Source organism: Marmota marmota, unplaced genomic scaffold, assembly GCF_001458135.2.
Source record: "Marmota marmota marmota unplaced genomic scaffold, marMar, whole genome shotgun sequence".
In the NCBI taxonomy this organism is placed as follows: Eukaryota; Metazoa; Chordata; class Mammalia; order Rodentia; family Sciuridae; genus Marmota; species Marmota marmota.
Genome location: NW_025999998.1, coordinates 5,118,805 through 5,141,597, shown reverse-complemented (window position 1 = coordinate 5,141,597; position 22,793 = coordinate 5,118,805). Strand labels below are relative to the sequence as shown.

Sequence of the window (22,793 nt, the reverse complement as noted above, 5' to 3'; positions counted from 1 at the left end):
TTAAACCCCCCCCCCCCCCAAACACACAAACAAAAACAAAAAACAAAACTCAAAACAGGAAAACAAACAGCCCTCCCCAAAGAAAATTAAACACAGTAATGTAATAGGAAAATAAAGCTGATATTTATTAGAACATTCCAATTTGCCAAATCTGGTTGTGGAAGAAATGTTGATGGTCAAGCAGTGGACTGGCCAATTAAGTAAGTGCCTCTAGAACTAGATAATGTCTTCAGCTTCTATTATATCCATAAAACTATAGAAAAATGTTGGCCCTACAGCAGGCTTTTAGTAATTAATTACTCAGTGAGGACTAAACTTCTTGTAGTATAATCTTCCATTATGACAACTATGTCAAATTTGTCCCAGACCTGCAGATGGCTCTCTTTCCCCTGAACTTGCTGTATTGGTTAATATCATAGCACAAATTTCTCACTTGCACATAGAATGCTCAGAGAATTTTTTGCTTAGATCTTCACTGCATCACTATACAAGGAGTAAAGGTTTAGTTTACATGTAGCTTGTAGAAACTTACAGGAACAACAGACATACACTCATATAAGTAAACACATCCTAAAAAAATGTTAAGACCTTTTACTTATAGATTAATCATGAAACCAACAACTTTTTATATTCCATCAAAGGAATAGACAGGACTGTTCTAAGGCCAAACCGTGAATGACTTCCAGATCTCAACAGCTATATAACGCTTTCAAGAAGCTTACGGAGTTAGTAAGTTGTACTAAATCAGTGCTTCTCAAACTTCAACATGTATAGAACTACACTGGGATCTCATTAAAACACCATTTTGACTTAGTAGGTCTCAAGTGAGACCTTCTGTTCTGCAAATGTAACAAGTTCCTAGGTATAGTCTGTAGATCACACTTTTATGTAGTAAGGTACTAAATGATTATGAGTTATAAATCAGTATGGCTACTGAAACATTTTGGTACTATGAAGCTAATGAACATAAAAAATTGAGAGATTAATTTCCAAATATGGGATGGCATATTAAGTGCATGATAGTAGGACAAATATTAAAATAAGTGACATGACTCTTTTTGAGGGTCAAAATATTTTTATCAATATTTCTTTGAAGCTATATTAATATTTACATAACAATTTATATATTTGTATTGTTATATTTGTTGTTTATATAGCAATTTATGTTTATATGCTAATATGTACATTCTTTCTATAAATACATTTAAGATATATCTAATATGCAATATATAGAATCAGGTAGAAAATTCTTCTATAAGAACATAATTAATTTGACTTATGCCAATTCTATGTCATATGCAACTCTATTTCCTTTTTACAAAGTAAAGAATGTATGTGGACTTTAAACTCAACACAATTTGGAATGGTATTTTAAAAACAGAATCAATTCAATAAGTTCACCTTAATAAGGAGAACAGATGCATTTTTGGAACAAAGCAAAACACTTTATTAATACCTCCTCATTAGCTAGAATTTGAAAAACATATTTGAGGTACAGGACCTCCAGGGACGAAAAAGAAAGGCTCCAGCTCAGATTACAGTCAAGCCACATTGCCAACAATGATGAGAGGAGGGTTTTCAATCATACTGCAGAGTTACAGATACTCTGATACCCCAGACGAATCTAGGTTAAAAAGTTATATCTCCAATTCACATCACAATGACACACTAGTAGAGGAAACTATAGAACTCAAAAGACTAATCCTTCCATTATATTCTTTCAGGGTTTTTTTTTTCTTTGTTTTTTTGGTAGTAGTGGGGGAGAGTGGGGATTGAATCCAGGGGCACTTAACCACTGAGCCACATCACTAGCCCTTTTTTATATTTTATTTAGAGACAAGGTTTCACTGAGTTGCTTAGGGCCTCACTAAATTGCTGAGGCCAACTTTGATCCTCCTGCCTCAGCCTCCAGAGCCACAGGGATTTATAGGCTTTGTCACTTGTACCTGGCTCTTTCAGGTTTTTTCCCTAAATGAAACAAAATAAACACAAATTCCTAACAAAAATTGAATATGTATTATAGTTTTATGCCTCTCCTCCCCTATCACTATAATGGCAATCAAATGAACACCAAGATCACATCTCAGAAAAAATATGTAATAAATAATTCCTTAATTTATTGCTTAAGTTACTTAAATTCTGCCCTTCAGGTAGAAATTCAATATGTTTAAAAGGTATTTATTTGTTACAAAAAAATATAAGGTAGCATACAAAATACAAACAACATGGTAGATTTTATTTAAAAGCAAAGCCAAGGGAAAATTATGTAAAGTAAAATTATAACCAAATGGATCACATTTGTTTCCATTCTCAAAAAAAGATCGTATTATTTATTATAAAATGGTAAGCTCGAAATGTATAATGCAAATTCAAAATTTATATTGTATTCAAATTAAAATTATGTTAATATCTGTTTTAAATGGAAGGAGACCCTCATTGTTATACAAAATTACATATAAAAGGATGTGAGGGGAAATGAATTACAGTAGATGGGGTAGAGAGAGAAGACAGGAGGGGAGGGGAGGGGAGAGGGGATAGGAAAGGCAGCAGAATACAACAGACACTAGTATGGCAGTATGTATAAATGTGGATGTGTAACCAATGTGATCCTACAATCTGTACACGTGGTAAAAATGGGAGTTCATAACCCACTTGATTCAAATGTATGCAATATGATATGTCAAGAGCATTGTAATGTTTTGAGCAACCAATAAAATAAATAAATAAATAAAAACTATCCAGACAAGCTGGGGCATGGTGGTGCACACCTGTAATCCCAGTGACTTGGGAGGCTGAGGTATGAGGATGGCAAGTTTGTGGCCAGCCTGGGGAACTTAAAAAGACTGTCTCAAAAAGGGGGGAGGGGAGTGGGCAAGGGGACCAAAGCTATGGTAAAAGCACCTCTGGGTTCAATTCCCAGTACCAAACCGAAAAAAAACAAATAAAAAACCAAAACAACAACAAACAAAAACCAAACCAACGAACAAAACAAAACAAAACAAAACAAAAACTATGCAAACAGGAAAAATATTTCTTAAGATCACCATACCAGCAATAACGAGTACATCAAAACCTGTAAATAAGGATATCATTGTGGCATGAAACTTGTTAACAAACAAGTTAACAAAATACTTTTTACTACCACATAATTAAAAATTGATGTTTTGGGCTGAAGATGTAGCTCAGTATGGAGTATTAGCTTAGTGTGCACAAGGTCTGGGTTCAGTACCCAGCACACAAACAAAAGCTGATGTCTTTTTCAATGCACTGTATTTTAAAAATTGGAAGCTTAAATGGGGCTATGACAAGATTACATACTTTCTATGACATTTTGTAATAATTACATACAAAAGAATTCATACCAGATTTTTCAAATACTAAACAGACTAACTACAAGAAAAGAATTTTGGGGTAAAAACAAATTTATTAGGAAAACTGACATTTAAATTTCAGTGTAATGGTCTTATGTTAGAAACTGATAACGAATACATAATATAGTCAATGTAACAAAATCATTATCTGTTAATTTGCTATAAAAACCTAATTTATCATAATACTGAAGTAAGGATAAGCATAAGTTTTTACTATGTGGTCAAATACATTATTTGGTTTTAAAAAATTGTTTAAATTAATCTTTTAAAGACCAAAACTTAGATTTAATTCAAGGTCGTTAGCTGGAAAAAGTGCTAGGGTCAATAACAGATGTTCTTAAGCCAATTCTTAATTGATTTTCCAACTTGTAATACAACATTTTTCATCAGAAGCATCTAGCATGCTTATTTGAAAAAATAAATAATAAGAATAGCTAAAATAGTAAGCTATATAATTTAATCTTCACAACAATACTATGAAGGTATTATACCCCTCTGTACAGATGAGGAATTGGAATCACAGAGGTTAACTAACTTATTCAAGGTTTGAGTCAGTAGGTACAACGTAGAGCTGGCATTCAAACTTGAATAGCCTAGTTCAAGAATCAATGTGTTTAACCACATGCAGATTACTGGTACCCATCACAGTTTCTGGAGGATAGAAAAACAGGGATTTCAAACATGAATTCTTCCTAAAGCAAATAAGGAGGCAAGTTTGATTTTTAGCTTTTAAAAAGCCAACAAAAACACTTTCAAAATAAGGTCAAAACAGGTTTCACTTATTTTGAGGAGTGGTGGTGGTGGTGGTTGTACTGGGATTTAACCCAGGGTCTTGCACATGCTAGGCAAGCAACAATACTACTAAGCTTCATCCCCAGCTTTTTTTTTTTTTTTTTTTTTTTTTGAGACAGGGTCTTGCTAAGTAGCCCAGGCTAACCTTTTACTTATGATCCTTCTCCCTCAGCCCTCCCAGTAGCCAAGATTACAGATGGACTGACCTCAGCCACGTTTCACTTTTGTAATAGTATTTAAAAATAAACTTCACAATTTCATCCCTTGTGTCTAATTATATTTTCTGTCAATTCAAAGAAGACCAGTCTTTGGCAAATAGGTCGAATTTTCAAAAGGGATTTAATATTTAATTTACCAACAGTTTCATTATTTTCAGCAATAAGCTGAATATATTTTAGATAACAGGGGCTATATAGTGGTAGAAAGCTCACTTAGTATATGCAAAGCCATGGGTTTCATCCCCAACACCAGAATGGAAAAAAAAAATTAGGATGGAAAATATGAAGAAAATGTTAAATATTTCTGTATTTTTATGTTTAATACTAGAAACAAGATATTTAAAATAACTCAGCTAAATAAGTCATTTGTATAATCTGAGGTTTTGAATATCATATTACTAGAGCTTTTGAGAAGGCAATAAATTCACTTCTTTATTGATAATAACTGATATTCTAACATGAAGACAAAAGTTGTTTTTTTTTTTTTTGTTATTGTTTTTGGTACCAGGGATTGAACTCAGGGGCACTCCACCACTGAGTCACATCCTCACCCCTATTTTGTATTTTATTTAGAGACAGGGTCTCACTAAGTTACTTAGTGCCTTGCTTTTGCTGAGGCTGGCTTTGAACTCATATCCTCCTGTCTCAGCCTCCTGAGCTGCTGGGATTACAGGCGTGTACCACCATACCCAGCGTAGAAGGACAAAAGTTTTGTAATCTGCAAAGTTTACTATGACTAATGCCATCTCCTATTAATGTGTTTATTTGAAGCAACTGACCTGTTCCTATAGGAGACAGTTACCAAATTTTCTTAATGAGTAATACCATGGCATTCATACTGTAAATTTGGCATAAGATATCTTGTTCTCATGAGACTATTCCCCACCTCAGCTTGCCAGCCAGCCAGCCAGTCTGCCAGTCAAATACACATACCTTCCCCAGCTACCTGCCAAGCCTTAAGAATCAGGAAGAGGACTTTATTTATTTTGAACAGCTCAATCTAGAAAAAACTTGTACTTTTGACCTTAAGTTTCTGAGAATGATAAGTAGAAGAACAATAACTAAAAGTATCACTTAAAAGAATGGTTTTCAAACATTTTTTGTCTATGACCTATAATCAAATAAAATACATTTTATAATGCATGTCACTGTGCACACATACATAACTAAAACCAAAGTTTCATAAAACAATATAACTATATGTACGTACATTACTACATGTGACACACTTACTAAGCATGATACACTGATATATCTTTTCTATTTTAATTTTGTTAGCTTAAAAGATAAAGTGTGGTCATGCAATCCACTGAATTGATTTCATGCATCACTAAAAAATGCCATTTGAAATTAAAAAAAAATATTGCCTATGCAATCTATGTCACTTACTAAATGTAAAAACATCTACACACCAACATACAAATGGAGAAAATAAAAATGGGCCAGCAGTGTACTAAGACCTATATTTCTAGGATTAATACTTTGGGGAATTGAGAAAAACATGAATGGGAGAAACAGCAAAGGCTAGCATGACATAAGTGCAAGCATAATGATACAGTATGAGAGCATTAAGTGTTATAGGCAATTGATCATAGAAAGGATTCTAAGTAAACAATAAAATCATATTTTTAATTGAATAGGCCGGGAACCAAGGTTATATATAAGATTCTGTAGAAATATTTGTAATTCATTCAAACATTAAAAATACTATATTCATTAAAGTCATTAAAATAGTTTATTCTAAAATACTGAGATTAAAAACATGCCTAGGGCTGGAGATGTAGTTCAGTGGTAGAGAACTTGCCTAGCATGAGTGAGTTCAATTCTCAGTACCACAAAAAAATCAAAAAAATTGAAAAATTGGAAAAAAAAGTTATTTTAACTGTTTATTTAAAAATATTTGATCTTTACTAGTTAACAACTTCCTCCAAATAGGATTTTCTTAAAATCCAAGAATAGATGTGTCCACATTTTCTGAATATATATAACTGATAAACTCATATAATATTATCAATATTTTCATAGTTATTGCTTTTTAAACTTTTATTTCTTATTGGTTTGAGACCCACAAATTCATCTCAACATTCATTATCTTTTGGTAATAAGGTATGAACTTAAAAAACTTTAGGAAATGGATTAGGCAGACTACAACAAAGAAAGTGTCATTTGTTGGAAAAAACACGTTTTCTATAAAACAGAAAATATAAGCATATGTAACTAAAGTAAGATTCTCTGCTTATCCCTAGTATCAGCTACAAACAAAAACTCTTCACATATTCATATGGCAGTACATATGATCATTATTTTGTAGAAAAGACCATTTCATTTAACCTTTACTCAATATTCTTTCTGAAGCTCATATACAGCTAAGAATTAAAACATCTGTTTCAAGTTTATAAATCGACTATTCCATACTGCCCAAAGAAATGAGAATGGATTATCTAGGCAATATTATCATGTACAAATTATGATTTGTTCTTGACTTTCATTTTCATATTTGCTTAATACATACATAGACAAAAAATACTCGTATGCACATATACAAATATATACATATATTTCCATTAAACTACTTCTATGAAACGCAGTATAAGTTAACATATGAAAAAACAGGGTTGTTTTTTTTTTGACTATCAAGAAACAAAAAGAGGTAAAAAGTTGTGATACACTAGCAGATTAAATCTTGGTTACATATCTGTACTTGCAAAGAAAAAAACATTGTCAGAAATACTCATTAAAAGTATGTTATAATTTCTTGAAATTCAGCCAGTCTCTCAAGGAAAATATAAACACTGACACAAAAAAATTAAACCAAAAAATTTGAGACAAAGTTAAAAAATTTACCTGAAATTCTGGTACAGTAGGTGACTTTGTGACAGTTTTCCTCTTCTTTGTGATTGCTTTTTTAGATACGGATTTTTTTCCTTTCAAGATTAAAAGAGAAAAGCTTCATAATGCTGTTTACAGCACTTCATTAACAAAAACCAAATTACATAGAGCCTTGAAAGTTAAATTATAACTAACAGATGGCTGCTTGTGAGTCAAATAAAAATGATGAATCAAACAAGCCCAGCAAAAGCAAACATTAAACTGTAACTACCTGTAACAGACACATTAACAAATGCTGTCTTGTTTATATAAGAACCAACTATTACTATTCCCAATGTGTTATATAAGTATCAGAATTTATTGCAATAAGATTAGAAAAAAAAGCCACAGTATTACTATTCAGCTACTAACTACATTCACAACTTAAAATGAGATGACATTTGGGGAAAAAACCTTACCTTTAATAATGACTTCTGCACTCAGGAACTTGCAATAAGAACTATATCTGAAGATTATGGTCTCTAGACAACCTAATGTGAAAATCTCCTCAGTAGCTTAAGAAACAAAGGTTTTTCTATTCCTTTAAGCTTTGCATTCACCTAATGGGCTTCCCTTGGCAGTATTCAATCCACTGTTTAAAAAGAAGGTAAATATCTCCCTTTAAAGTGTACCTAGTAATTTGTGCAATCAGAAATCACTGGGAAAAATAAATGTCATATTCTTAAAGAAACCCAATTTGTAGCACACATTTAAAGTCTGTTTCTTTGCATTTAACTTAACAAAAAAGGATACACACAGAAAACTTTTTTGTATGTTTTTCCACATTTGCAATTAGCAAAAATCAATTAATAAATTGCTGTTAATTATTCAACAAATGCTAGATATAGTATACTATAATTTATTAATACAATTAGAAATTATAAAATGAAGGCCTTGTCCTCCAAGAGTTTATAATCTAACAAGGGCAAAAAAATTAAGTGATGCTTCCATGTTAATTTTGGCTCATAATCATTTGTAGGCAAAAATCAACTTAAAAGTTATTTTTTCAAAAAGGAAAAGGAGTAAACAGAGTAAATTTGCTGTACATAATTTTAAAGTTTCTTATTTTCCTAAATAGATATAATCTCAGATGAAAGATTGTTTTTATTGCAACATTTTATTCAAGATAATTGATAAAATTCCAGTAAACAATATAATTGCACTATTTTCTGTATTCCTTTTTAATCATATCACAGAACCATAATTTAAATAATTTCCAACTTTTGATTCAAAATGTATGTATCTGCTGAGATTCACAAATTTAAATTTTACTGTCTTGTTTTAATAAGTATTAACTTGCTGTCATTTGACATTTGCTTTTATTTAAAATAAAGTAATCTAACATATATTTCTTTTCTCATCACTGTTATTTGCTCTGTGCTTACACTGTACCTATAATAAAACTAAACTTGTATGAAAATAGGTGAGTGGGTGGGTTGCTTAAAAGAGCAATACTTGGGGAGAAGTAATTAAATTCTTGGTATCTCCATGATACAGCTATCTCAAGGGAACTTGTGAATCTGAATGTCAGGATGCCTTTTCTACATACATCATCTTTATTTAGCATTTTTAAAAAAATTATGGGAAAAGATTCAATGAACTTGCTGACCTAAGCCTAGTAAAACTTAATCAAAATAGCAATTTGAAGGAAAGGAATTCTTCAGTGTAGCCCCTCTGACCTGCAGTACAGCTCTAATTACCTTTAAAAAATTATTTGATTCTGTATTTGTTTGTAAGTAAAAGTCACGCTTGATAGTCCCATGAATTTCTTATTGTTGTCACATAGGTACTAAATTCTCAGTTGACTCTATCAGCCACTCTATTTTAATAGGATCAGAAGCTGAAGTGGTTGCTAGTTATTTCAGTTCACCACTAAAGCATTAGGATGCTTCAAAACTATTAAGTTACTGGAGGCAGTATTCTATAATTATGCAGTGGTTTTAAGATTGAGTTGTGGAACTAAATTACATGGGTTTGAATATTTGCTATAACCACCTACTGGCTGCATGACCTTGAGCAAGCTGCTTTATTTCTTTGTGCAGTGTTATTATCTGCAGAACAGGAATAATTTTACCTAATCTGTGACAATTAAACGAGTTACAACATGCAAAGAGCTTAGAATATTGCTACTATGATCAATAAGTTATTGTTTCTGTTTTAGCTTTAGTGAGAAGAATCTAAGCAGAAAATCTTTAACTTTTCAATTCTTTTTCTTACTCCTTTATTGTAGTTCTTGGTCATATATCCTCTGTGCTATTACTCTACTTTTTACACAAATTAATGACTGTAACATTTAATCATAGAATATTAAAACTATTTAAATGTTTGTCTTCCTTACTATGTTGTGAGTTACTGGTGATAGAATCATATTATTCAATTTGTATATGGCCCACAATAAATTCTGAGAAGTGATTCTTAAATACAAGAATACCACTTTTTATCAGAAATTTTGCCTGTCTGGGGATAGGAAAAAAAAAGATAATTCTTCACAATTCTTTTCATCTATCTGCCCATTTAATAGTGAGGACAACATTTATCAATGACTTTAAATAATTTACACTATTTACCAGTATTTTACAACATGACCTAGCACTGGTTGTAGGAAGACTAATATTTTTTGAGAGTCAACTATGTGTCAGATACTTACTAAAGTGATTTATACAAATTATCTCATTTAATTCTCAAAGCAACCCAAGGTAGGTGAGGCACCCTATTGTAGTATGGGACAACCAAAGATTAATTAATGTTTTCAAGTGTCACACAGTAAGTATGTACCACAGCCAGAAATTCTAACTCCAAAGTCCAGGCTCCTTCATTATATAATTCTACTTCACAAAAATCCTAGTTACCATTTCCTGACCAATTCAATTCCTACCACATACTAGGCTCCATACATGCAAGATTCTATACATTTGCAATCTAATTAATCTTTATAACAATATAGCAAAACAGGTACTGTATTGTCTCTTTTTTCATGGATAAAGAAACCAACTATAAACAAAGAAATTAATGAAGGACTTGTAGTTAATATGCAGTGAAACATATACTTGAATCTAGATCTGTCTTCACTTCAAAGCTGTGCTTTTTGATGGTAAAATACTACATTCAAACTGCTTCTAACTGACTTCAGAGTTTTCCTTTTGACTAGGGATAGAAAAGCTGAATATTCATTGTACTTAATACCTTAAGTCTGTATCCTTAATAAAACCCCAATAATCTGAATTCAAATTTTCCTGCATTTTAAAATAAAAAACAGTGTTTACTTTTTATTAAATATTATTTTTGAAATGAAGCATGTGATATTACAAAATCACACAATCTTTATTTGGTAGTATGTTTTTGTTTCAGGTTAAGACATACACTAGGCAAGTTACCTATTGCCCCCCAGTGGGCTTTCACTCCTCTACAATTTTCTTGATCGTACCCTGGGTCTTTTATTCCCACGGCCCTAAGTCACCTAGTCTTTTAAAATCTAATATAATTCTTAGACCTAGGATTGTGCTGGAATCAGAGGTCAGTTTAAAACATACAAGAACTTCAAGAATGATATGAGGTATGAAGTTTTAGTCTCACACCATTCTTAAGCTTAAAACATAAATGTGCAAAAATTGTCAACTTGTACTTGGAAAATGCATAAAACTTATTAATAAGCCTTAATAATAAAACTTAGTAATTAATATTACAAAAGTATATCTAAGAAAGCTTTCTAAACACTACTCTTAGAACAGAAAAAAATGATGCTTAACTTGAGAGAAATCATGGATAAAAATATATTTTATACTATAACTGAGGCACAAAACCTTAGTCCTCTAAAATCTAGAAATATGTCTCATATTATAGATATGAAGGTACTTATCATCTTCATTTCAACTTCTCTTTCCTCGCTTTCTTATTTTTCATTTTTATTCCTAGACTCTACCTGGTTTCCGTTGTCTGTCTTCACTCTTTAGCCTCTGGGGCTACTCAAAGACTTCTACCATTTCAATGCCTTCCTAGATTTAGATTTCAGTGTTTTAAAATTATCCCAACACAGTCACTACTTGCTCAGTGTCTTTATTTTAGAAATATTAATAAGCAAGTAGTTTAAAAAGACATTAGTTTCTGTTAAAAGTAAAAACCCCAAGGGCATTTGCATTATTAAATAGTGAATCTGAGAAGTTCCAGAGATGTGAAGCCATAGAACTGGAGTCTATAATTGACCCTATTTACTAACATGCATGCCTTTAGCTAATATTTATATTCTGCAGAAGTTTCTGAAATGTACTGTTTCTAATCTATTTGATCTCAATAAAACAGCTGATTTTCCCCTCTGTTATTCTTGCCTATGAGCATCATCATACTGGTAATTCTTCAACCTTATCACATAATACAGTAACTCCTTAACACCCCATTTTCCCAGTTAACTTAAATATTAAATCAGATGCCAAATTCTGCTACTTGTTTTAATATCTCTTAAAATGGAATTTTCTTCTGTCAATGTGATAAAATAGCCATATTACTCATATGGATTTAAAAGTCATCATTCTTTATCTGGATTTAAATTTCTTCTTCTTCATTATCTTCTATCTCTTCATTCAAGCCCTGTCAGCCTCTTTTCACACTTTTTCATGGCATCTTCATTATCTTGTGAGATCTTTTTTCCTAATTCTGCCACTTATTAGCTGTGTAAGCTTGGACAAATAAATAAATAAATCTCTGTACCTCAACTTTTTAAATCTATAAAATGGGAATATAATAGCATCTACTTTTTGGAGTTTTTTGAAGGCACTATTATATAAGGCTTACGGTGCTTGGTACACAGTGAGCATTATATTAGTTTTTTGGGCGGAACAGAAGGATTTGAATAATAAAAGGCCACGGAATATAGCCAACTCTTTCATTCATATCTTGGAATCTCCAGTTGGTACTCAAAAAGTTTTCCTCCATGAAGATAACCATAGTTAGGTTTTAAAGTGCTATCAATATAGAATACTACAAACTTTTCACACATATGGACCTGGAAGTAATCAAATATAAATAGCATTGTTTTCTCATTCATTTTCTATTAAGTAGTTCACTGCTTTTTATACATCTGATGTATCTTATTTCTTTTTTTGGGGGGGGGGGGTACCGGGAAATGAACTCAGGCATTTGACCACTGAGCCACATCCCCAGCCCTCTTTTGTATTTTATTTAGACAGGGTCCCACTGAGTTGCTTAGCATCTCTCTATTGCTGAGGCAAGATTTGAACTAGTCACCCTCCTGTCTCAGCCTTCCAAGCTGCTGGGATTACTGGTGTGTGCCACCGTGCCCAGCTCTTTTTTTTCAATATATATATTTTTAGTTGTAGATGGACACAATACCTTTATTTTCTCTCTTTCCTTATTTTTATGTGGTGCTGAATATTGATCCCAGTGCCTTCTTGTTCTTTTTTAAAAACATGCTAGGCAAGTGCTCTACCACTGAGCTATAACCCCAGCCCCCTGCTATATATTATTAGTTCAAGCTCCTGTAGGCTCTTGATTAAATTATTTAAAATAACACCATATCATAGACGTATATCCCCCAAACGGCACACTCTCATTACTCAAACAACTTCTAAAACCTCAACTTTTCCATGAAAAATTTTTATTGTGCTAATTGTTTCAGTTACACCTTGCTTAATTATACCAATGCTTTTGCTTGCTGTTAATCTTTTTACCTATTGAATTCCTATTACTCTTCAAAGTACTTTATTCTCTGTAAAATCTCCCCAGACTATCACAGTATACATTAATTTTTCTTCTACTTGATCTTTTACTATGTTGTCTTTACCTATATTTAACAATTATTAAATTGAGAAGGCTATTTACCATTTTGAATCTTAGTTTAAGTTTCTTAAACTCTAAGAGAATAAGACCATTGTCTTACCTACTTTAACCAATTTAGAGGCACTATTATAAAATCATTTGGTTGAAAATAATGACTATTTGAGAGGGGAAAAATGTTCCAAAACAAACTTATTGAAGATGAATAACTTAAAATATCATAAACCTTTTATCATTGTGAATCCATTTTTAATCATATTTGTCCATTTTTTCAGGTTTTATACAAAGTCTCCAAATTTAAAAATTTCAAATTAATTTTAGCCAACTTTACCTGCTCTATGCAGTCTATGAAAATATATCACTGAGATGACCAAAATATCCACTAATGACATTGGTTCAATGAACTACAAAATATAAACAGAATCCTATGCAGCCATTTAAAATGATGCTGCAAAGATCTATTTGTTGCACAAAATTGCTTATGATATATTGTTATGTGGGAACAAAGCAGGCTGAAAAATAGCATTTTACTCAAAATGCTATTTGAAAAAGATATAAAGACACATAAAAAAGGGCTAACCTTATCTGTACAAACCATATTATATGTGTTCATTTATATAATAGATTCCTACACAATTGTGCTAAGTGCTAGGGATGCAAAACCAGATATAATCCTTCTGTCCTCAAGAATGTTATAGAGGACCCCAAATCATCAAAGTACCTAGAAATAAATGCAACAACAGTAAATTCAATGAAGGAGAAGTGCCTGGTGCTATAAGTACACACAAAAGGGAAATTTTAAATAGAAAGATAATGAGAGATTTCCTTAAGGAAGTGTTAAAAAAATGAGTATTTAAGGAAAGGGCTATTCTTGCTTGTCTCTGTGATCTATAAAGAAAATGTAATGCTTCTATAATAAGAAAATATAAAACCAAAGAATCTGAACTTTTTTCTTTTAACTTTGGGCTTTTTTCTTTTCTTTTCCCTTTTTTGTTCTTTTGTTTAAAGAACAAAATTTTCAGGAATTTTTAATTTGTAAATAAGTTACCAAGAAAAAATTTCTAATTGCCAGATTGCACTTTTCTTGTTCTTTTTTAAAAATATTTTTATTAGTTATTGATGGACCTTTATTTATTTGTTTGTTTATATGCAGTGTTGAGAATTGAACCCAGATCCTCACACTTGTTAGGCAAGCGCTCTACCACTGGGCCCCAGCCCCAGCCCTTGTATTTTTCTTGTCCTAATGCACTGAATAAATCATATAAGAGAGAGCAGGAGATGATGGACATTATATTATTTCCAATGATTTCTATTTATTTTATAATGCTTCCAACAGAAAAAGGCCTAAATGACTAAAGATCAATTCAAAATTTAAAAAGCAGAAGAAAACTCTAATTCTGAAAAATAGATTAAAATGCTTAAAAGTTGCAAAACTGCTTGAGACTACATTTTCAACTAACCTGTTTCTGTACCTTTTATTAAAAAGCATCTCCCAACACTCTAGGGCATCTTACTAAATTTAGAGATAACCTCCAAAAATCAAAGCCTGTAGTAATCAACATATTATGGACCAGATTAATCACATGTAAAGGTTAGTCCACTCTAAGTGCAAATTCATAAATCTATCATGGATAACACAGTTCATCCCAAAGTATATTCTACAGAATACATGGGCTTTTGGTAATTATTACCTGAAAAAAGCTCTGTGTTAAAATAAACTTGAAAAAAATACAAGGTTAAATAAAACTGAACAGTTTTAAGATTTTGTTCAGAATCCTAATGGTTCAAAATCACTTAACCACAATTCTCAAGTCCATAAAGTTCTGAAATCTAAAATCCTAAAAGTAATTTATATGGTAACAAAATCTTCCCTGACTTGTTATGAGGTTTCTTAATAATATTCATTTCATGTAGTCTATTTATACTTTGTGTGTGTGTATGGTACTGGGGATTGAATCCAGGGGTGCTCTACTACTGAGCTACATCCTCCATTCTTTTTATTTTTATTTTGAGATAGGGTCTCATTAAATTGCAGAGGCAGGCCTCTAATTTGTAATACTTCCACTTCAGCCTCCTGAGTTGTTGGGCTTACAGGTCTATGCCGCCGAACCTGGCTATCCATATATTTTTCTGTAGAAATTTTGTGTTTGATTTTATGGGGGGTTACCCAGAGCCCTACTGGGGATGTTATTTAATATACCATATACATCACAATACCCTTGTGAAATCTGAAGATTTTTGAATTTCAAAATGAAATTTTGCAATTCTCAAAATGCACTGTGAACCTGTACTAATACACAATGTGAATATGTAAGAGGTACATTTTTCATACCTATGATTGTGGGAGCTCACTTTTTAAAAAAGCTGTGAGAAAGGAAACACTGTATTAGAATATATGTCCTAAACTGACTGCAAAACAGGTCACCATGTCTCAATGCCTAATCAAGGAGTATTGGGCAAACCCTCAGAAAGACAAGTGGTCTGAAAATTATGTAAAACAAACGTACTGTCATTACTCTTTGAACACTTTATTTAATACTGTTATATTAGTTAAGAGTTACTTAATATCTGAAAAGGATATAGGGAATAGGACTATGGATAGGATAGGATAAAGGGAATAGGACTATGCTCACCCCATACTAATGAGCAAGGGAAACTGTATTTGTAAGATCCAAATATTTTAGTCACTGAGGGCTTGACTTTCTAAAATTTGCTCTGAGGATAAAATGAAAGTATACAAACAAGTGCATAAGATTCTTCTATTTTATGCACATAAGCCTTCTCTATCCAACCACACAGGCTCAGAGGGGAATATATAAGCATTTGCTACATTTGCCTTTTGAGTATTTTCATTCACTTGTCTATAACTGAGCATGAAAAGCCCACAAATTTTCTCTCCCAACACCCTGAACTTTGATTTTAAAGAATGTAACATTTTATTTGCTTACAATATAAATTTATTTTAACCCATTGTTTAATAAGCATTTTTATGGCTAATTATAATATGTAGGAGATATCTAGCCTATCTTACTGACATAAGTTATAACTGCCTTTGAATACATGAATGGTAGTATAATAAACATTTAACAAAAGGTTTTAGGTGACAATGATATTAATAAAACAATACTATAAACTTTTGTATTTTTAAAAAATTTCAAAATTTAAAATATTATTTAATGTGTTAGAGACTAATATTTCAAAGTGAACTGGCAAATCAGGCCAAACTAAATTTATAGAAATCTAGTGGATTACTTGTATAATTTAAAAGGCTTATTTTTGAAAGCTACTTTAAAAAACACTAACATTTTATCACCTGTGTTGACCTGGAACACTTTTTCACTCCAACAAATCAAGCCTATTTTGGGTAATAAATTTTATAGTACTTCTTTCCCGATGATTTTACTATATGCATGTTTTAAGATATACTGAAGTATATTTAATGATTTAAGTAACTACAGTACAGCACTAACTATAGTAGCCTAACAAAAGCTCACTCACTCATTTGCCAACTCTGTATCAAACTGTTGTCAAATTTTAATTAAGTCTGCTACTTAAGAGAAGGAAAAAAAAAGCCCCTGAAATCCACAAATACTGATGAACCACAAGTCATTTTGGCAAACAATTCTCATATTTTCCCCAACAAAGCCAACTTTTTACAAAGGTTAATAAAGTTGATCAGATGCTTTTGTCTGTCCTCATGATGAGACACAAACTGATTCAAAGACAGACAACAGGAGAAACAAAAGCACTGAGTACAGAAACCAACCACTGAAGATGATTTTTGTTGTTTAAATATGCTGGTGACAAGTATATAGGATATTTAAGTTTGATGAAAGATTTATGAATTCTTTCACATATATTTAATGCCTTATTGATATAATTTCCTTCTTATACTTCATATTTTTTGGTGTATTTTTTATATACCAAAAAACAGATGCTGAAAACTGTATGTGGGAATAAACAGACTCAGAAAGATCATCTGGCTACCTTTGTTTGTTAGTTGTTATGAATCTGAGTCCTGGGAATGATATCTTCTGATAGCAGTGTTTTTCCTACTACATTTGTATTGCCCTTAACCTAGGAAAACCCCCCAAACATTTACCATAAGCAATGGGAAGCACTGCAGAGAAACTGATGAAAATTTAAAAGTAAAAATATGAAGTCCAAATGTGTTCAAATTCAAAGTGAAATTAAAATGTACTATATTAATTTTTTTTGTTAGCGTATAAAAATCTTTTCTAAGACTCTGGGTTTTCTAATCATGGAAAATAAAACAACAACAACAGCAGCAACAACAAAACTTGACCCTTACACAAATACAAATGTGCATTTCATTCTGCAAAGCAGAGCTTTCATGATGTGTAACTGAAAGAACTGGAATTACACTTAATGTAATTCTTACCCATCTTAGCTTACCAGATTTGTGCTTCTTATGTTTTGCTTTCTTTTTGATGATGAATAGCTTATTCTGGATCTCAGGTTTATAAGACTTGAATGCAAGAGAATGAAGACCTTCACGCTTTCTCTGTAAATTTTCATTCAAAACGTCTTTCAATTTCTTTTTTTTCTTTTTCTTCTTTTTTGCCCTCATTTTAGTTAGTTTGAGTTTCTTGTGGCTCTGCAGTGACTGCTCTAATAAAATATCCCTTACAACCTTATGGCAGTTAATTTCTGGATGATCAATGTGACTTCCATTTATGTGTATTTGGCAAGATTTTAGAGCATTTTCTTTCAATGGAGTGGGTTCAGTCTTTATTTTGGAAGTTTCACCATATTTTTCCTGATTTTCTATAAACCTTATTTCACCTGGACTAAGTGGCTCTCCAAAGCCAGTAACTTCCCCTGGACTCCCTGGTTTTTCCAAATTTTCTTTACAACAATCAGTTTTTTTAATTTCACAGGGCCTGTGAATTCTCATTTCACAGTTGGACTTTACTTCCATTTCAACAGAGATGTCATGATTATCAAAGTTCATTTTAGCAGGGCAGCAAGCTAGATCAAAATTAATTTCCTGCTCTTTCTTGAAGGTAGAAGGCAGGCCTTCTCTACCACACTTATGTTCTCCATTACTTGTACTAACATAGTCACACTTGAATTTCTCCAGTTTAATCCGAGGTACTCTTTGTATTTTAATGGGTGGAACTGGAAATTCTGGGGCCTGAAAAGGTCTCTGTTTATAAATCCGTACATCTGCACCACAGAACTGTGGAAAATGTACATAAGCGTTCTCCAAATAATCATAACCAAGGATAACTTCTCTGCATTCATGTATAGGCTGTCCAAGCACAGCATCTTGAACTTCTTTTTGTGTTTCATAAACAAAGTCACAAAGACCCTTAAGTAACCACACTTTTTGGTAGAAAGGTAGTTCGTGAAAAGGTTTTTCTTCCAATGGATTAACTTCTCCAAGAACTTTAAAAAACTGAGGACACAACCCAAGTTTTTCAGCACAGTTATCAGGATTTTCAGTCTGTCCTACAGCAGTGTACCACTGCTGCACTTTCTGTCTCAGTGCTGCTTCCCAGGCCCTATAAGGCAAAGTAGGTCTTCGATGTAAAGTAGGTCTACGATGGGGAGGACTTAATAGAGAAGTCATTATTTTTGATAGAAAAGCATTACACTGAGGCATCAGAAGACAACGTTCCAATTCATAAAAGACTATTTCTGGCAAATTTAGAATTTGCTGGGCTAAACAAAGGAAATGCCCAATGGCTGGAATTTCCCACATGTTCTCCATAGAAGTTGGTGCTGCTTGAGCTAGAAGTTTTCTTTCCCATTCTTCTATTTCCTTTTGACAAGCTTCTTCTGCTTCTTTTTTTTCCTGCTCCCGAAGCCTAAAGGAAAATTCAACAAATTATACTGTTACTTAAAGTAGAAAGTAATATGAAACATTAAATTTAAATTAGGTTATAATTTATCTGTAAATATTATATCTACCAATATTATATATAGGAAAAAATAAAATTAATTATTAAGAAACTACAATAAAATTTGGGAAAAAAGGCTATAAACTACATAGTCTTAAAAACTGAAATGAATATAATTTAATATAATTATATAAACTGTTTATATAATTATATTCTGTTTATATAATTATATCATAAATATAATATAATTATATAAACAGAATATATCAGAACACAACAAAGCATCTACTTAACAAATAATAGTAATAATGAAAATAAGCAAACATTGATCAAGGAGACAGCGGTATTGCAAAAACAAATAACTTTTTAGATAACGAGATTATGAATGATGTTTTTCCTTTAGAAGTTTCTTTACTGGCACTTCTATAAAACCTTCTTAATTAAAAAAAGTAAGCTAGATGATAATATAAGTATACATTTTTATGATCTTAGATTAGGCAATATTTCTTAAATATAACACCCAAACATAAGCAAGAGAAAAAAAAAGTACCTAAATCGGACATCATCAAAACTAGAAACTTCTACTTTTAAAAGATAACATTAAGAAAGTAAAAAAGACAACCGACAGACTGAAGAAAATTTTCTAGATCATATATCTAATAACAGACTTATTTGTAGAAGGAGAAATAGCCCAATTTTAAAATGTGTAAAAGAAACTATGTAGACATTTCTACAAAGACAAAAAAAGGATCAAGCTCACAAAATGATGCTTTCAACATTGCTATTCATTAGAGAAATGCAAATCAAAACCACAATGAAACATCACTCTATATCCACTAGGATGGCTGTTAGAAAAAATATAACAAGTATTGGTGAAGAAGTTGAAAAACTGAAGACCTCATACACTATATATGGAATAGGTGTTTTGAAAAACTGTGTAGTTCTCCAGAACCTTAAACATATATTTATCATGTGATCTACCAACTCTACTGGTACAGGTATACAACCAAGAGAAATGGAAACATCTGTCCACAAAGAAACTAGTACATGGTGCTCCATCCTGTACAACCAGAGAAATGAAAAGTTGTGTGGCAATTGTGTACAATGAATCAAAATGCATTCTGCTGTCATATATACCTAATTAAAATAAATTAATAAAAAATTGTATATGGATATTCACAGTAGTAGTATTCTTTTTCTTTTAATATTTTTTTTAGTTGTCAATGGACATTTGTTTTATTTATTTATATATAATGCTGAGAATCAAACCCAGTGCCTCACACATGCTAGGCAAGCACTCTACCACTGAGCTACAAAACCAGCCCCTCACAGTAGTATAATTCTTAATAGCCAAAAAAGTGGAAACAAATCAATATCTGACATTTCTTATACTATTAAGACAAATACATAGTAAGAACACTACTTTAGCAAATATTGAGAATTTCTCTTATAGAACAAACCAACTTTTGTGGTTTTGGTCAGGAGGTCATATTATAGCTTCTTTGCTATTAGATACAAGGGGCAGCCGTATTTTATTACCTAAGATTAATAAGGAAACTTTTAGCAGTGACTTTGATATATAAACAATGCTAAACATTCCTAATAAAATTTGACTTTTAAAAATCTGCTTTCAACTTTGAAAAATTTTACTTTTTACTAATGGGAGCAGTAAGAGACTGGTAGAATTTGGCTTCTCTCATACACAGTTGGGATTCTAAAAGCCCATACACTCAGTAGATGGTTTTATTAGAAACAATGTTCCTTTCTCCTGTCCTCAACTAGGGAACTATAAGGAAAATTGTGTCTACAATAGAAGTGTTGAGTGAGAAACTAAAAAGAACTTCTAGAAAAAATTTAAAAATTATAAGAAAAAAGAGAACAGATTTACAGTTAACTCCTAAATAACAAATAGTGGAAGCTACCACACAATGGAATACCTTTAATATAATTAGAAAATACTGTCAAGATAAATTTCCATTCAGAGCAAAAAAATCTTCTAATTTTTTTTTTGTAGTTGTAAATGGATAGAATGCCTTTATTTTATTTGTTTATTTTTCATGGTGCTGAGGATCAAACCCAGTGCCTCATGCATGCTAAGCAAGCACTCTGCCGGTGAGCTACAGCCCCAGCCCCAGAGCAAAAACATCTTTAAAAAATAAAGATAAAAATATTTTCAGACAAAAAATTAATATTTGTAACTAAAAGACCCCTTATGTAAGAAATTCTAAAGGATCTATTTCCAGTGAAGGACACGATCTCTGACTAAAGAGCAAAGAGGGGAAAGAGAAAAAAAGCTGTAATGTATGTTAAACTACACAGACACAGCATTAAATAATGATAAAAATGTTCAGTTTAAAAAACATTACAACAGCAGCAAACCAATGTGTGAGAAATGATTAAAGATGAAAGCATTTCAAGGTCCTTTTATTAATCAGGAAGACCTAAAAATATTGATTTCAGACTTTCATAAGTTAATAATGAATGTGAATATTTCTAGGGTAGCTATTAAAACAAAAGACTTAAGGACATACTCAGATTAGTAGAGACATGGGGGACATGGAAGGTAAAAATAACAAAAGGTAGTGGGAAGAGAAAAAATATAGGACAAATGAAAAGAAAAAGATAAAGCAGTAATCTTTTAAAATAATGACGAGGATACAATAATAAGAAGCAGGGGTAGGAATGTGGTTCAGTGGTTAAGTGCCCCTGGGTTCAATCCCCAGTACCTGCCCCCCAAAAATAAATAAAAGTTTTTTTTAAATAGGTCATACAGATTTTATTAAGATATTTTATTAAGATATTTATGAAAACCTTATGCCAAGAGACAATTTTTTAAAATATTTTTTATTTGTAGATGGACACAATATCTTTATTTTATTTTATTTTTATTATTATTATTTTTTAATGTGGTGCTGGATCAAACCCAGTGCCTCATGCATGCTAGGCAAGCACTCTACCACTGAGCCACAACCCCGGCCCCCCAAGAGACAATTTAAATGGAAGTTCATTGGATTAGACAAGGGAGAATGAAGGGAAGTGGGGATGGAAATAGGAAAGACAGTAGAATGCATTGGATATAACTTTCCTATATTCATATATTGAGCCACGACCAGTGGCTCCACATCATGTTCTACTTCAAGAATGAGATTCTAATTAGAATAATCTATACTCCATGTATAATGTCAAAATACATCATACTGTCTAATGTCAAAATATATCCTGCTGTCATGTATATCTAAAAAAAATACAAAAAATTCCCAAATACAACAAAATAACTTCTACAGTGTCTTCTGCTTCTACCCAAGATCAAATCAAATTTGTTCTCTCTTAAAACAAAACAACAAAACCCCAAAACAACAACAACAACAAAAAAGTGAAAACAAAAAGCCAGGCAAAATATACAAAAACTGTTTTTCAAGAACCTAAACATCAGTGACACAAAGCTGGCTAAAACACCAATCAATAAAATTGATAAAAATGACCCAAGAAAACAATAACAACTAAACAAGAACAAAAGCATTAAATAAAGGATAGTGATTTCTGAGAGATGAGAAATAGACAAGGTGAGTCTATCAACTGCCCCAGTCTAACACTGCCCTAATAGAGTTTCCAGGACATGAAGGAGAAAGAGAGGGCAACCAGGCAAAGCCCCATAGACTCTCTGAATTGAGAAGCCAAGAGTCCAGAGAAACCAAAACAGTCTAGTACCAAAGAGAAAATAGAGACACAAAAGGGCAAAAGGGGTCTGTACCTCTGGAGTATCCAGAGTACTGATCAGTGCATGCATGTAAAGAGAGAGAGAGAGAGAGAGAGAGAGAGAGAGAGAGAGAGAGAGAGAGAGAGAGAGAGAGAGAGATGAAGAATGATGAAGAATGAATGAAGTAATGATA

At 32.0% G+C, this 22,793-nt stretch overlaps 1 protein-coding gene across 3 annotated transcripts in view; it reads right to left on the bottom strand.

Annotated features, from left to right (window-relative positions):
* Kiaa2026 (KIAA2026 ortholog) overlaps positions 1-22,793 on the bottom strand; it is a 92,790-nt gene that overhangs the window by 35,332 nt on the left and 34,665 nt on the right. For all 3 annotated transcript variants that reach the window (XM_048806803.1, XM_048806804.1, XM_048806805.1), the window contains 2 exons: positions 17,453-18,870; positions 7,226-7,305 (listed from right to left, as the gene is read on the bottom strand). In XM_048806803.1, the coding sequence (XP_048662760.1) occupies positions 7,226-7,305; positions 17,453-18,870 (1,498 nt within the window). The remainder of the gene's footprint in view (positions 1-7,225; positions 7,306-17,452; positions 18,871-22,793) is intronic.